This window comes from Triticum dicoccoides, chromosome 5B (genome assembly GCF_002162155.2).
Source record: "Triticum dicoccoides isolate Atlit2015 ecotype Zavitan chromosome 5B, WEW_v2.0, whole genome shotgun sequence".
NCBI lineage: Eukaryota > Viridiplantae > Streptophyta > Magnoliopsida > Poales > Poaceae > Triticum > Triticum dicoccoides.
In genome coordinates, this window is record NC_041389.1 from 596733600 (window position 1) to 596747218 (window position 13619).

A 13619-nucleotide genomic window follows, 5' to 3' on the forward strand; every position below is an offset into this window, starting at 1 on the left:
AGTTAGCAGATGGGCAACTTCCTCCTATGAACAACCCACTCCTTGTCATGCTTCTGCGGGGCTACATGGAAACTATTTATTTTGCATTATTGTTAAATGCAAACATGGCACTCCATGTGTACCATCAGCTTACCCATTTTCCATGTTAATTGCCTTGTTTTTAAATGCAAAAATGGCAATAGTCCCCATCTGTGTTTGAACTAACTTACCATGTTTTGCACTTGCGTTATGGATGCCTCATTTCCTGCATTTTTATTTTTATTTATAGTGATCCCTGTTGTTTTTTCATGCTGACATGGTAACTCCCTCTGAATGAGAATCTTAACATTTTGCCATTCTACTTAATTAAAACATGGCAACTTCCTCCTGTTTCACAACACCTTAATTGTCATTCTACGGCTGCAACATGACAACTAATCATGTGTCGGAACTAGAAAACAAACCGACATTTTGCCATACATGTGACTAGTAAACATGGAAATTTTATCTAACCCACAATTGTATCAGTTGCCTCTATACAAAATGTACTCATGGCAATTTTCATTACTACTCATTACTTCACAACAATAAAACATGGCAAATTTTTTTGGACTAGTATCCATCAGCTGCCTTGCAATGAACATGGCAACTTTTTGCTACTCTACACGTGCGTATCATAAACACTTGTTGTACTAATGTATCGAGCACATGGCATCTTTTTATGTGTACCAGTAATGAATTATTTTTCATACCAGGGGAATAGAAGCATGGCAACTTTCATTAACTATTATGCCAAACAGAAATTTGCCATAGATCCCTTGCATTCGGATAACATGACAACTATAATTGGCACATTTTTGCTTTTTGCTACATTACTCTGTTTTCCCCAACAATACACATATTTGTTTTCAACAAAATTACCATCATATGAAATTGTTTTGGGCATGCCACACTACCGGCATTGTTTCTTCTATTTTTAGATCCCTCACAACCTGTTGTAAGAACATGGCAACTCCCGATCAAACATTTTTATGCTGCTACACTATTGACTTACATTTTTTTGCTTTTTTGTGCACTTGATCTTTTTGCGAAAGCAAGGTTCGCAATCACCAGGAAGATGAGGACAATGACTATGTGGAGCCGCCATGGAATGATGCGGCTGGTGACAAGAAAGACGAGAAGAGGTTCTTTCTTCTTACTTTTCATCATCTTCCTGATAGTTCATTCGTGCATTATGGAATTTTTTATCAGACTTAACATGGCAACATTCCTTTATTGCACATGGCACCTACAACACAACTTACATGGCAACTACCTTGTGCACACTTCATGCTTTCTTGTTACAGTATCTGCCACATGGCAATTTTAAGTACTTTGCGCTTGGTTAATACCTTGCTCTTTACACGGCAATTCTAGCTCACGGTACACATCAAACGCGGACACCACATTATTTTCCAAAACCACACCGCTTTCATTTTCCGTACTCATGGCGAAACATATATTATAATTCCTTTTTAAATGCACATACATGCTTCCCTTCTCTGATGCCCTTCATTTCTGTACTCTTTGGTCAACTGTTTCCAGAAGAAGAAACCCTGCAATAGGGCTTCGCTAGAACATCTTACTAAACTGAACAAGGGATTCCCTGAAGATCAGAAGGCGGCTGCTGCAGAGATGGGGATGCAGGCACTAATGGATGTGCGATGCACAAACTTAGTGAACACCGTGTGTGGTTGGCTCGGCGAGATGTATGACCCTGCGTCCAGGGAATTTTTTCATTCCGGGACGGAAGGCTCCCTTTGGATGAGGACTTTGTTTTCTCCATTTTGGGTGTCCCCCATGGCGGAATGGAGGTGCCTTACAAGGTGGATAACAGTGTTGAGGACCGTCCCCCTCAGTAATTCCCTGGGGAGGGATCCATGCCTAACACGACTACTCTCGCAAGTTTGTTGGCTGCTATGAAAACCCATGGTAACGTGTTCAAGATGAAGCTGCTCATGTACCTAATCTCACCTGTGTTTGCACCTACCATGTCCCTTCGCCCAAGCAAGAGATGATTTCCCATCCTGGTGCACTTTCTTTTTTTTTCATTTTGCTATCTTCTTTTTTGTTGTCTTGTACTAGCATGTTTTTCTGATCTTTGTTTTTTTAACTGTTCACATGTGCCCATTTTTTTCAATTTCCGCAGGACAAACTGGAAGATGTTAAAAATATGAAATGGTGCAAGTTTATGGTGACTTCCTTCATGATTCCTTTGCAAAAAAGATATACCGGAAGGGCTTTCGCCTTCACCTGATGGCAAATGTTTTCGGAAATACTTACTCATGGTAGATTTTTTACCATTTCACAAGCTAGCGAATCCGACATGCTTAGTATAGTGCATTCAACCTGGCAAACCTAGTTTCCCAAAACTTGTGTAAGAAGTAAATAAGTGGCAACTATACTTCATCACATATGGCAACTATAGTCTTGCACACATGGCAACAATAGTTGATCACACATGTCATACATGGCAACTACAATTGTACACACACGACAACTACAGTTCATCACACATGGCAACTATGATTGATCACACGTGGCAACTACAATTAATGACACATGGCAACTATAATTGATGATACATGGCAACTGAAGTTGTTAACACATGGCAACTATTGCTCACACAAGGCAGCTGGAATACATTGCACATGGCAATCACAATTCATCACAAGTGGCAACTACATTTGTTGCAAATTCATTAGTTCATAATTACAAAATCTTCGGTCGTGTGCACATGTCGTCCAAACCACCTTTCACACGACAGTTGTTTTTTTAAAACATCCACCTGGTTGTTATAGCACTGCCCATGGCAAATACAATTTTACATACATGGCAAATGTAGCATGTCAGATAAGGCAATCAAAATAATTTATAAATGGCAAAAATATCACTCTGCTCATGGCAAATATTTTCTACTTCCACTAACACAAGTCCAATTGACTTCTGGCTCCTTTCATATACCCTGACATTTATGCGTTTTCCAACTCATGTATGTTGATAGTCTTCACATCTCCACTGTCGATCTCCTTCTGCTGGGAGGACCACCACCTCCACATAAGTTTTGCCATATCTGCTTGGAATTATGACATTTTGCAGATAGGATATATGACAATTTTTTGGCAAACTGCAGGTTATTTTATTGTTTTCCTCTTACATATGTCAGTTTTGTAGACAGTTTAATTCCTCCACAAATAAACCACGACAAATCATACAAAGCATGCATGACAATTTGAAATCAATGGATTTTTCCTTTCAAAGATTTGGTTGTCTGATTGCGGCATGGCAAAATTGTGTATCCCTCACACCAAATTGAAAATTGCATGTGACAACTCCGGCTTGTAAACAAACCACATGGCAACAATGCAAGCACACACATGGGAAAATACCGAACTCTTGCAGATAGCATTCCTTGTTCCTTCATACGTGTGATCCATCTTTGTTGTCAAAGTTTAGGAAACATGTATTTACCTTTTATAAGTTTTGTTATCTATTTTTGTACCACTGACCTCTCTCCGATGTATGCAACTGATGGCCAAGCATTCCATTGACTACAGTTTCTTTGGTGGCCCACACAATTTCAACAAATGGTTGGATGTGCATTTAGCTCCATCTTGTTCCTTTGGGGTAATTCAACACGCCATTTTCCATGCATTCTTTGTTACATGACCCATTCCCAACTGCCACTCTCTGATTCCTTCTTCATCCCCCCCCCCCTCTACACAATGTGTGCATTTGTTTGTCCAAATCAGGTGAGGGCTCATGCCGAGCCTCTAGTCGGGAGTTTGCGTCTCGCATGAGCAACCTGCTTGGGAAGTTGGTTGAGGGCTGGACGGCATTGTCTAGTTCTGATGGCGATGCAGTTGCCAGACATTTCGCTTCATTCGTTGGCGAATGCACACATTGTCCAACTGGTTGTTGTGGTTGGTATGACCATAACAGTTCCCAGGAGATCCCCGAGACCCAAGAGGATCTGTTCAGAGCTAGTTTGGTGGTGATGGTGCCGGTGTTGACAAGGATGGAGATAATGATATGGAGAATGTGAACTAGGACAGTGACGACGATGAATAACGAGAAGTTTGGGATGGAGCTGCCACTGACCAGGCTTTATCGGTTGTTGTAGCAACAGAGAAAAAAATGCTCCTTCCATCGCGAGCGACATTAGCGTTTCTGCTTTGAAAAGGGGAAGGGTGCCAGAGGGATGCTGTTATGATTCCTTCCGGCAAGAGGGTTCAGACCGATCCTGTTGCTGCTAGGAGGAGTTCTGGTTTTTCATTCCTTCCTGGCATGGTTTCATCATTTCCCAAAGTTTTCCATTCGTTATAGCCCACATGTCTCTGTTCTCACTATTTTCCGCATGTGTTTTCTGTGCTCTCAACGAGGCGACCGTTGGGGGTAGATCCCTAAGCAGAAACATGTGGATACACCGTCTTGCGCTTCTGCCCGGTTGAAGAAGGGGCCCTCCACTGGATTAGGCACTGCTCCTCCTATTGGCATTACGTCCAGACGCTCGTCACCTCGTATAGCATCGTCCAACACTGGAGATCCTATTATTTTGGAGGGCGTGAGGGAAAATACCAGGAGGTATCTCTTATTTTCTCGTTAGACTGACAGCTCAATCAATTACACAACACATGGCAATCTTTATTAACAATTCACATGCCAATTTCAATATATGTTATGTGGCAACTCATGCATATTGGTCATGGCAAAACCTATTCACATCACATGGCAATTGTTAACATTACGGAAGAAAATTCTTCTTCCTTTGTTATTACTGTTATCAATGATAATCTAGCATTCTACATATGGCAAATCAAATAGACCCTACATGGCAAATCAAGTAAATTAGGGTTTCAAAATCAGTTGGACGATGTGTACAACATTTCTCTTCTTTGCAGTTTATTTGAACAACAACACATGGCAACTACTTATGCACCAGAAACCGATCAATTGCCATGCTAATCATGCTAGTGATAATATATTTTCCTTACACCACTCTTTTCTGCTAATTCTATTTGTTTTGTATGACTTGTGTGCAGACTGTAATGTTTGTTACTTTGTTCTATGTTTATTGTGCCATGTTTAGGGGAAAGAAGACTGGTGTCCGCAGGGGGAATCCCAACACGAAATATCCGCTGGATCGCATCCATTCCAAGCTTGGGTCGTTAGCCAACGCGGCTGAAAACGAGCCACCAGTTGCCACACCCACTAATGACATGCCTATTGTCGCTACCAGTTTGACTGCATAGAAGTAGTCGTCTCCACCTATTGCAGATGTGCATACTGCAACTAGCGGCAACAATACGACGAGTAGTGATGAATCCATATTTGCAAGGACTGTAGAGGTTGTCCCGACTCTTTTTTCAATGAGAGATGCTGCCAAGTTACCGGCTGGTTGTCCAGCCAGTGTTGAACTGGATGGTGCAGAGCACAGCAGAGAGAAGGAGCAATCTCGCACATCTGCTACATATGGTGCATGTGTCGCTGAAGGAACTGTTGAGCCTACACGGGATGTTGATGCGGGTAGACTAATTGGGCAAAGGACCACTACCACTGAAACTGTTCTACAAACCGTAGAAACTGCTTTGATTGCCCAAGTTGCCTGCCGCTGCTTACTTTGCATCCCAGTGGCCGACTGGCCGACCCCACCGGACCCAAGCGTGATGTTGAGGTCAATGGCGGGCGAGGGGGCGGGGTGGTCGGAGCGATCACGCTGTCATCCGGCGACATGGAGAAGCGGGTCATAGCATGCTCGTGCGTCGTATGAAGACCGCCTGTTTGTGGTGTTGTGGATGAGCTCGGTGACTGGACCTGTAGGAGGCAAATGGCCGACAAACATGTTCTTGTCGCGGCGGCGGAAAGAATGACCAGCGCAGGTCGGCTAAATCCTAGCACGAGGAGTGCGTGGGTCGTCGTTGCCCGCGTGGCCTTGGCGACGAGGGCCTCGTTTTCCTCAACGGCGGCCTTGTGTTGTGCGGCGGTGACGAGGGCGACATGGGCGGCGGCTTTCCTCTCAACAATAGCAACCCTCCGACCTATCCTCTTGGCCGTTTCTCGGGTGAGGTTAGCCGGCGAGAGCTCCGTCTTCAGTTTCTTCTTCTTCGGAGCTATGAGACGGGCAGAGGTGGCGGCTTGGATGGCGGCAAAGGGGTTTTGCGGGGCGGTGGCCATGGAGGAGCGGGCGGGAGGGATGGTTTTTGCGAGAGAATGGGAAAATGGGAGGGTTGTGTTCCTGACGGGCGGGCCAGGGAAGGACAATGGCGTGTCTTGCCATGTCCGTTTCGACGCAAACACATACCAAATTTGGGCTGAAAATGGACCGAAACGACTAGGGACGGACCGGTAACGCGTTGGAGCTGGCCTTACAACTAAACATGGTAATTCCTCGGGCTGGGTCAAGTTCGGGTCGGGCTTGGCAAAGCCCGATGAAAAAAATCTCAAGCCCGAGCCCTGCACGGCCCGGCCCGAAGCACCTGAACAATGGCGTTTTTTATTAAATTAATCATATTCGTGATATTATATTAGTTTATTATACCTATATTTCGAATAAGAATAATATATATAGTCATTTCGGGCTTTCGGGCCGGGCTTCGGGCGAGAAACTGGAGCCCGAGCCCGGCGGGTTGTCCATGAACAGGTTTGTTACAACTGAGTGTGTTCTATCAGCGCAACTGGGATATCTGTGGTGAGGATGTCACGAGGATTGTGCTTCGTATAGTACGGGGAGAGGAAAGCCTGAAGGGAATCAATGATACAATCCTGGTTTCAATACCAAAGGTAATCAGCCCCTCTCTGTTATCACAGTTTCGTCCCATAAGCCTTTGCAATGTACTATATAAAATTGCTTCTAAGGTTGTGGCCAATAGACTGAAGTTAGTGCTGCCTCACATAATTTCTGACGAGAAATCTGCTTTTGTGCCTGGTAGACTTATCACAGACAATATCATATGTGCTTATGAATGTTTGCATTTCATGAAAAAGTCAAAATCAAAGTCAAACAGTTTCTGTGCTTTGAAATTAGATATGATGAAAGCATATGATAGACTGGAATGGCCATATCTGAAGGGTATTATGGCTAAGCTGGGTTTCTCACAGCAGTGGATCAACACAGTTATGAGCTTTGTTTCTTCAGTATCTTTCTCAGTTCTTTTCAATGGAGAGAAACTTGAATCTTTTAAGCCGGTGAGAGGTATTCGGCAGGGAGACCTAATATCCCCTTACTTATTCTTGATTGCAGCAGAGGGCCTTTCATGCCTCCTGAAATCCAGTTCTGAGTCATCAATTGCAGGTATTAAGGTGGCCCCAACGGCACCCACCATAAACCACCTTTTATTTGTAGATGACATTCTGCTATTGTTCAAGGCTACTGTGGAGGGATCAGTTGCAGTGTCAAACCTGCTAGATACATATTGTAATGCATCGGGACAGAGGATAAACCATGACAAATCTTCAATCTTCTTTAGCAAGTGTTGCCCCACAATTCTGAAGGAAGAGATCAAAAATTCTTTGCATGTACACAATGAGTCATTGAGTGAACGCTACTTGGGAATGCCTACTGATGTAGGACACTCAAAAAATGGCACCTTCAAGTATTTGAGAGATCGGGTGTGGGAAATTAAAGGGTGGATGGAGAAGCTGCTGTCAGCTGCTGGTAAAGAAGTGTTGATCAAGTCTATTGCACAGGCTATTCCAGTGTTCTCCATGTCATGTTTCCGCTTGCCAAGGGGTTTGTGTGAGAATATTACATCTATCATACGGCAGTTTTGGTGGGGAAAGCAAGAACGGAAAGAGGAAGCCTAGCTGGGTTGCATGGGATACGATGACTAGGCCAAAACACTTGGGACGATTGGGGTTCCGTGACCTGGAGACATTCAACTTAGCACTCTTGGCCAGACAATCTTGGCGGCTAATGACAGATGAGACATCTTTGAGTGCTAGATTGTTGAAAGTTGTTTACTATCCACAATGTACCTTTCTGGAAGCCGAATTGGGAGCCCACCCTTCTTAGATTTGGCGTGCAGTGTTGGACGGAAGGGATATCTTGGCCTAAGGGATTATAAGGAGGATTGGCAATGGAGGGGAGACTGACGTGTGGACACACAATTGGATACCGAGAGACAATTTCAAACGCCCGATTACATCCTTAGTTCCTAACCCTCCAACTAAAGTTTCAGACTACATCGAGGCATCTACTGCTGAATGGAATGAGGGATTAGTGCGGGCGGTCTTTACCCCTTTTTATGCTGAGGAGATTTTGAAAATACCTTTGTGCACAAGGAACGTGACAGATTTTTGGGCGTGGCATGAGGAAGACCGAGGTGTCTTCACCGTCCGGTCGGCATATCAGATGATCTTGAGGACCAAGTTGAGCAGGGAACGGCGGCTATATCAAGAGGAAGGTCCATCAGCAAGGGAGAGTGGGAAGTGGTCTGCGATTTGGCACATACAGGTCCCTTTAAAGCTTCGGATGTTTGTTTGGAGGCTAGCTAGACAGTCGATGCCGAACGGCAATGTGCTACATCAAGGAACATGGCTGATCATGATACATGCAGAATCTGTGGGGCTCGAGATACATGGAGACATGCGCTTATGACATGCTCTACGTCGAGAAGCATATGGGCCCTTGCGCCGGAGGATTTTGTGGAGAAAGTCATTGCTAGCCAAGAGGAGGATCCGAAGGCATGGCTGTTTGCTTCACATGAAATATTGGATGAGGAGGAGTTCACTTGTTTGGTGGTTACGGCCTGGGCCATATGGGGTGCGCGGAGGAAGACCGTGTATGAGGATATTTTCCAATCACCTTACGCCACCAACAGCTTCATAACAAAATATTTGTCAGAATTAAAGCAAGTGAGCTGTCGGACTTAACGGCCTATGACAGTGCCTGTTTCAAGACCGTCAACCTGGCTTCCTCCTCCTCAGGGTTGTGCAAAGTTAAATGCAGATGCTGCTATCTCAGTGCGTAGCAGGTATGGCGCTATTGCTTCAGTATGTAGAGATCAGCAGGGGGGATTTCTCGGTGCGTCGGCCATTGTGGTGAAGCATATCATCGATCCAACAACACTTGAAGCGATGGCAATAAGGGAAGCTTTGTCCCTCGCGGCAGATCTTTATGTCCAAGATATCCATGTCGCATCGGATTGCAAGATGGTGGTAGAACACGTGAGCAAGGGCACGTCCGCGGTGTATGGGTCGGTGATCAAAAAAATTCTAGATAGATCTTCAGAGTTTCATTTTTGTAACGTAGTTTATGAATTTAGGAGCTTTAATTTTGAAGCTCACAACCTCGCAAATCATGCACTTACTCTTCAGGTTGGCTGTCATGTTTGGTTAGGTCAACTGGGAAATTTTTCTTTCGTCCCTGGGAACATTGTGACAGGATAATAAAGGCTTTGCGAGTTTGTCTCAAAAAAAACTGAGTGTGTTCTCCCCTCAAAAAATAAAAAACGGAGTGTTTCTAAAAAAAACGTTACAACTGAGTGAATCCCATCACGTCTGCTAGGCGGCCAGCGGCCATCGGTGTCACTCCGCCACTCCGGCCCCATTCGACAGAGACATCACCGGCAGCAGGTTAATAATGGCGCTTCGCGCGGCGGAGCTCCGGCGACTCCTCCTCCTCCGCGGCGGGGCGGTCCTCCCGCTCCCGCTCGCGTCGCGCTGCCGGCCGGCGAGCACGGCCGCCCGTGACGACGAGGGAGCAGGGGGCAACGCCTACGACGTGCTCGGGGTGGGAGAGACGAGCTCCTCCGCGGAGATCAAGGCCTCCTTCCACCGCCTCGCGAAGGAGACCCACCCCGACGTCGCTGCCGCCGCCGGTTCCCGCCGGTTCCTTCAGATCCTCGCGGCCTACGAGGTATCTGTTCAGTTCGATTGCTCTGGTATGATGTGTACTAGTCAATATCAAACCGCGTGGATTCTAATTTTGCCACCGATTGTGGATATGCCCAAATGAATTGTTCATTTGGGAGATGGAAATTGCTTCGGTGCTAATTTGGTACTATTTGCATAGCATAGGCCACTTCACTACAACGCCGAGAAGCAATCAATTTAGAAGCCCAGAATGTAGTATTTTGCATATTACTCATGAACCTTTCCGCGATGCCGCAGATCCTATCCGATTCCCAGCGAAGGGCGCACTATGACAGCTTCCTGCGCTCGCAGAGGCTAGTTATACAGAAGCATCCCAGACCATCGCAATATGTATATCCATATCCATATAGTTCAGGCATTGTGATGCCTAGAGAAAGTAATGTTGTCGAATGGCTTAAATGGTACAGGCTCACTGTCGATGACATTGTTACAAAAAAGAGGATTGCGACGGGTTCAGGTTATTTTGATAGACTTGAGAGTGAACTGTACTCTGCTGTCCATGCTGCATACTATGGCCCCGAGGTAGAGTCCATGGATCTCCTTCCTGATTGCTTTGAAGCCGAGGAGAGGTCTGTGTATGAGACATCTGAGCTATTGCACCTTGTATCTGGCCGTGATCTGCTTGGTATTGTCAGTCTAGTCGATGGCGTCCGAGAGCTGTCTGATGCTTGTCGTGAGAAGCTGACACATTCCGGTTCTGCAACCTGCGGCGTTAGTCCAAATGTTGCAGTAAACAGGGAGAAATGTTCAATACCTAGGCATGCAGATATTCACAGGCAAGAGAATGAGGATAGTGACAGTATCCCATCAGATGCCTACAAGGACATTCAGTTGCAGATATGTGGGAGAGTAGTGGCCACTGCAAATAGGAGGCTCAAGTGCAATTGCATTGACAATTCAGACATGGAAGATCACATACATGTATTTCTTGTTCCAAATGAGGTGGTTGCACCTGATGTGATGCAAGAGCATCTCCTCCTTGGAACAATCACTGGGTTGGACACCAGTGGAGAGGAAGGATCTTGCTGTGTCTATGATGGCCATGGAATAAAGACCCATGTAATTGTTAAGCACAGGACACTGATGGTATGCATACCTTTCCCACATTCTATTAGGTCAAGTATATGCATGGTTCAGTGTGGAATTTAAGTGCACATTTTAGACGGCGTTTTTTGTTGGGTATTGCTGCAAATTGGTATGTTGTAGGTTAAACACATGCACTGGTATCAATTTGGAGATGAAGTTTCACCCTGCGAGTGTCGATGTAGCAGGGCTCGGTTGCCACCCAGCAGGTATGTATTCCTTTCTATGTTGGGTTGTACTCATGCTGCATATTTATGGAACCATGAGATTTGTTCCATGCATCAACTGTCTTGGTGAAATGACTGGATAGGTAATCTTACATAGGTGTTCAGTTCACAGTTACTATTGTTGGAATGATATGCATGTTCACTACTGTAGTCCACCTTAAGGCAATTCTTTCTCTCATCCCATTTGTTTAGTGGTGAAAATGTTCTTAGGGAAAGAATTGCCGCAAAACTAGCAAACTCAGAATGCTATCTGAAAGTGAATAGGAGCATAGCAGCAGCATCCAAGTGAAACACATCTTGTCAGTTAAGGGTCTTAATGCGCAAAGAAGATAAAGAATCAGTAGTGCGTTAAAGAATTGTACTACTACTACTGAATAAGTGTACTGTTTTATTATTAATTTTCACAAGTAAATTGTTCAACAAAATGGATTCAGTGCATATTCACCTGTGAAGTTCTTTGTTTACAGGTTTTGGCTTTTTGAGCCACGGTGTTACATGCATGACACTGGTGGTTGGTACATCGAGACATTTGGGAGAGACAAGAAAGGGAGGACAATCCCATCACCAAGACATTGGCATGGTGTCAATGAACATTCTGAAAAGTAAGCTTCATAAGGTCTCTTATTGCCTAGGTTGGATTGTTTGGTTGATCTTCCTTTTTTCTAGTTACATACTTACATCTGCGTAAAAAGACAAAACGTAATAATCTCACCCATGTTGGTAATTTCCTAGCTCTGCAGTTTTATAGTCAAGCTTCCTGTCCAATATTTTCTTGTCTAGCCAGGCTCTTGTATAATATGGTACATGTGTTTCTAGATTTAATTTGCACACAACCTCATAGGATGCATTCACATGAAAATATGTTGAAACTGTTGCTTCCAGATCTTCTCTTTTATGGAAGCTTGAGTTGCAAGGGCTGCAGATCATGATTTATGTTACTTTTATGTTGTAGATGATTATTAATTATTTTATGTTAAAATTTACATGTGTCACTTTGTTGATTCTATCTATTCATTTGTTGCGTCATTATGCACTTAAAACCAAAATGGCAGGAGATTGCATCCAGCACTGTATCTGGTGGCTCTGGCATACAGATCTTTAGATCTTGAGGATGCTCAAAGAAGAAAATGGAGCTTTAGGAGTTTCCTAGAGCTGCAATTGTCTCATATTCGTCAGTTAAGTGAAAAAATCTTTAGTGGTAAAAAAGGAGTTGATATGGGAGCACCATGAGAAACGAGCAGCAGTTTCAGGAATTCAATGTTCTTGTTTGACAATATCTTTGTGATTTCTAAAACTTTTTGAGGCTGTTCACTATTCTGCATGGTTGACGTAAACCATGCTGATGTCTGATGTCCGGAATTACAATTACAAACCGATTTCCATGAAATAGATGATCTTACGATGGTAAGCTAGCTACCCTTGGCATTCTTGCATCATGTTCTTTGTTCCTTGCTTGAACTAACGAATAATGTATTCTTTAGGAAAGAGCACCCGACAGTATACAACTAAGAACCCCGAATCGAAAATGATATGTTCAAAGGTGAAAGAACTATAATCTAATTTATGTAAGCATCTGTACCTGCCACTTTCATAGTGCGTAAGTTAATCTGATTTCTAGGGACACTTTTCTGAACCTTGGTGTGAAATTTGGTCACTTTTCCCTTCAATCTTAAACTAGGAAAATCAATTATATGTTGCTGTAAATGTATGTTCATAAGTATGTTAATCCGAACTTATGTGGAATATCCTACAGCCATGCTCTTTCATCATATTCTGGCGTGGCGCCTAGCAAAGAAAGTGAGGTGCCAGTTTAATGGCATATTAATTTTACCACTAGAGCAGTAGACAACAGGTGGTGGTGCTTGCTGGCTGTGTCATATGCGGCAAGACAAGGCAAAGCTAGCTGAGCTAGCATTAACATCCTAAGGTAGTATGCCACTTTGAAAGTCATTGCATTCTCCGCTGCTATAAAAGTTTGGTTTTTAGCATTTCTGGAGTGCCTAGGGTTAGGTTTATCTATTTCCCTTCCCGCAAAAAAAAAAAGGTTTATCTGTTTCCCAAAGTATAATGAGTACATAAAGTAGTATGTCTGATGACAAGTGCTGTTCTCAGGGAAAGTCTTGCGAATTCCCTCAGGAGTGAACTGACTCACACATGCTTTGATAGATTGTTAATGTTTGTGTCAATGAATTGAACTCCACCTTGATGAAAAACCGCCTATTCTTTTATCCTTGTCCACTCAAAAGTCTCGAAGTATCTTCACCTTTTGCTTTTGGGTACTGTAAAGGATACAGAAGGATCCCAACATAGTTGATTTGCAAATTTTCGGTTTAACCATTGTCTGAAGAGTACTGAGACAATTTTTCTCAGTGGTCAATCTGGTTAAATACTTACTTCAAGTATGAATGGGTTCAGTGG

General features: G+C 43.9%; 1 protein-coding gene across 2 annotated transcripts; it reads left to right on the plus strand.

Annotated features, from left to right (window-relative positions):
• The first annotated feature begins 9523 nt into the window (after positions 1-9523).
• On the plus strand, positions 9524-12885 carry LOC119311913. Of its 2 annotated transcripts, XR_005151183.1 has the most exons (6): positions 9524-9874; positions 10129-10977; positions 11098-11183; positions 11669-11803; positions 12254-12605; positions 12683-12885. XR_005151183.1 is itself a non-coding variant. In XM_037587629.1 (5 exons), exons 1-5 carry the CDS (start codon positions 9599-9601, stop codon positions 12429-12431), a joined length of 1524 nt encoding a protein of 507 aa, XP_037443526.1. In that variant the 5' UTR covers positions 9524-9598; the 3' UTR covers positions 12432-12611. The 2 variants fall into 2 exon arrangements, 1 of the variants encoding a protein (XP_037443526.1); XM_037587629.1 differs by lacking the exon at positions 12683-12885 and having other exon boundaries at positions 12254-12611.
• Positions 12886-13619: the final 734 nt, after the last annotated feature.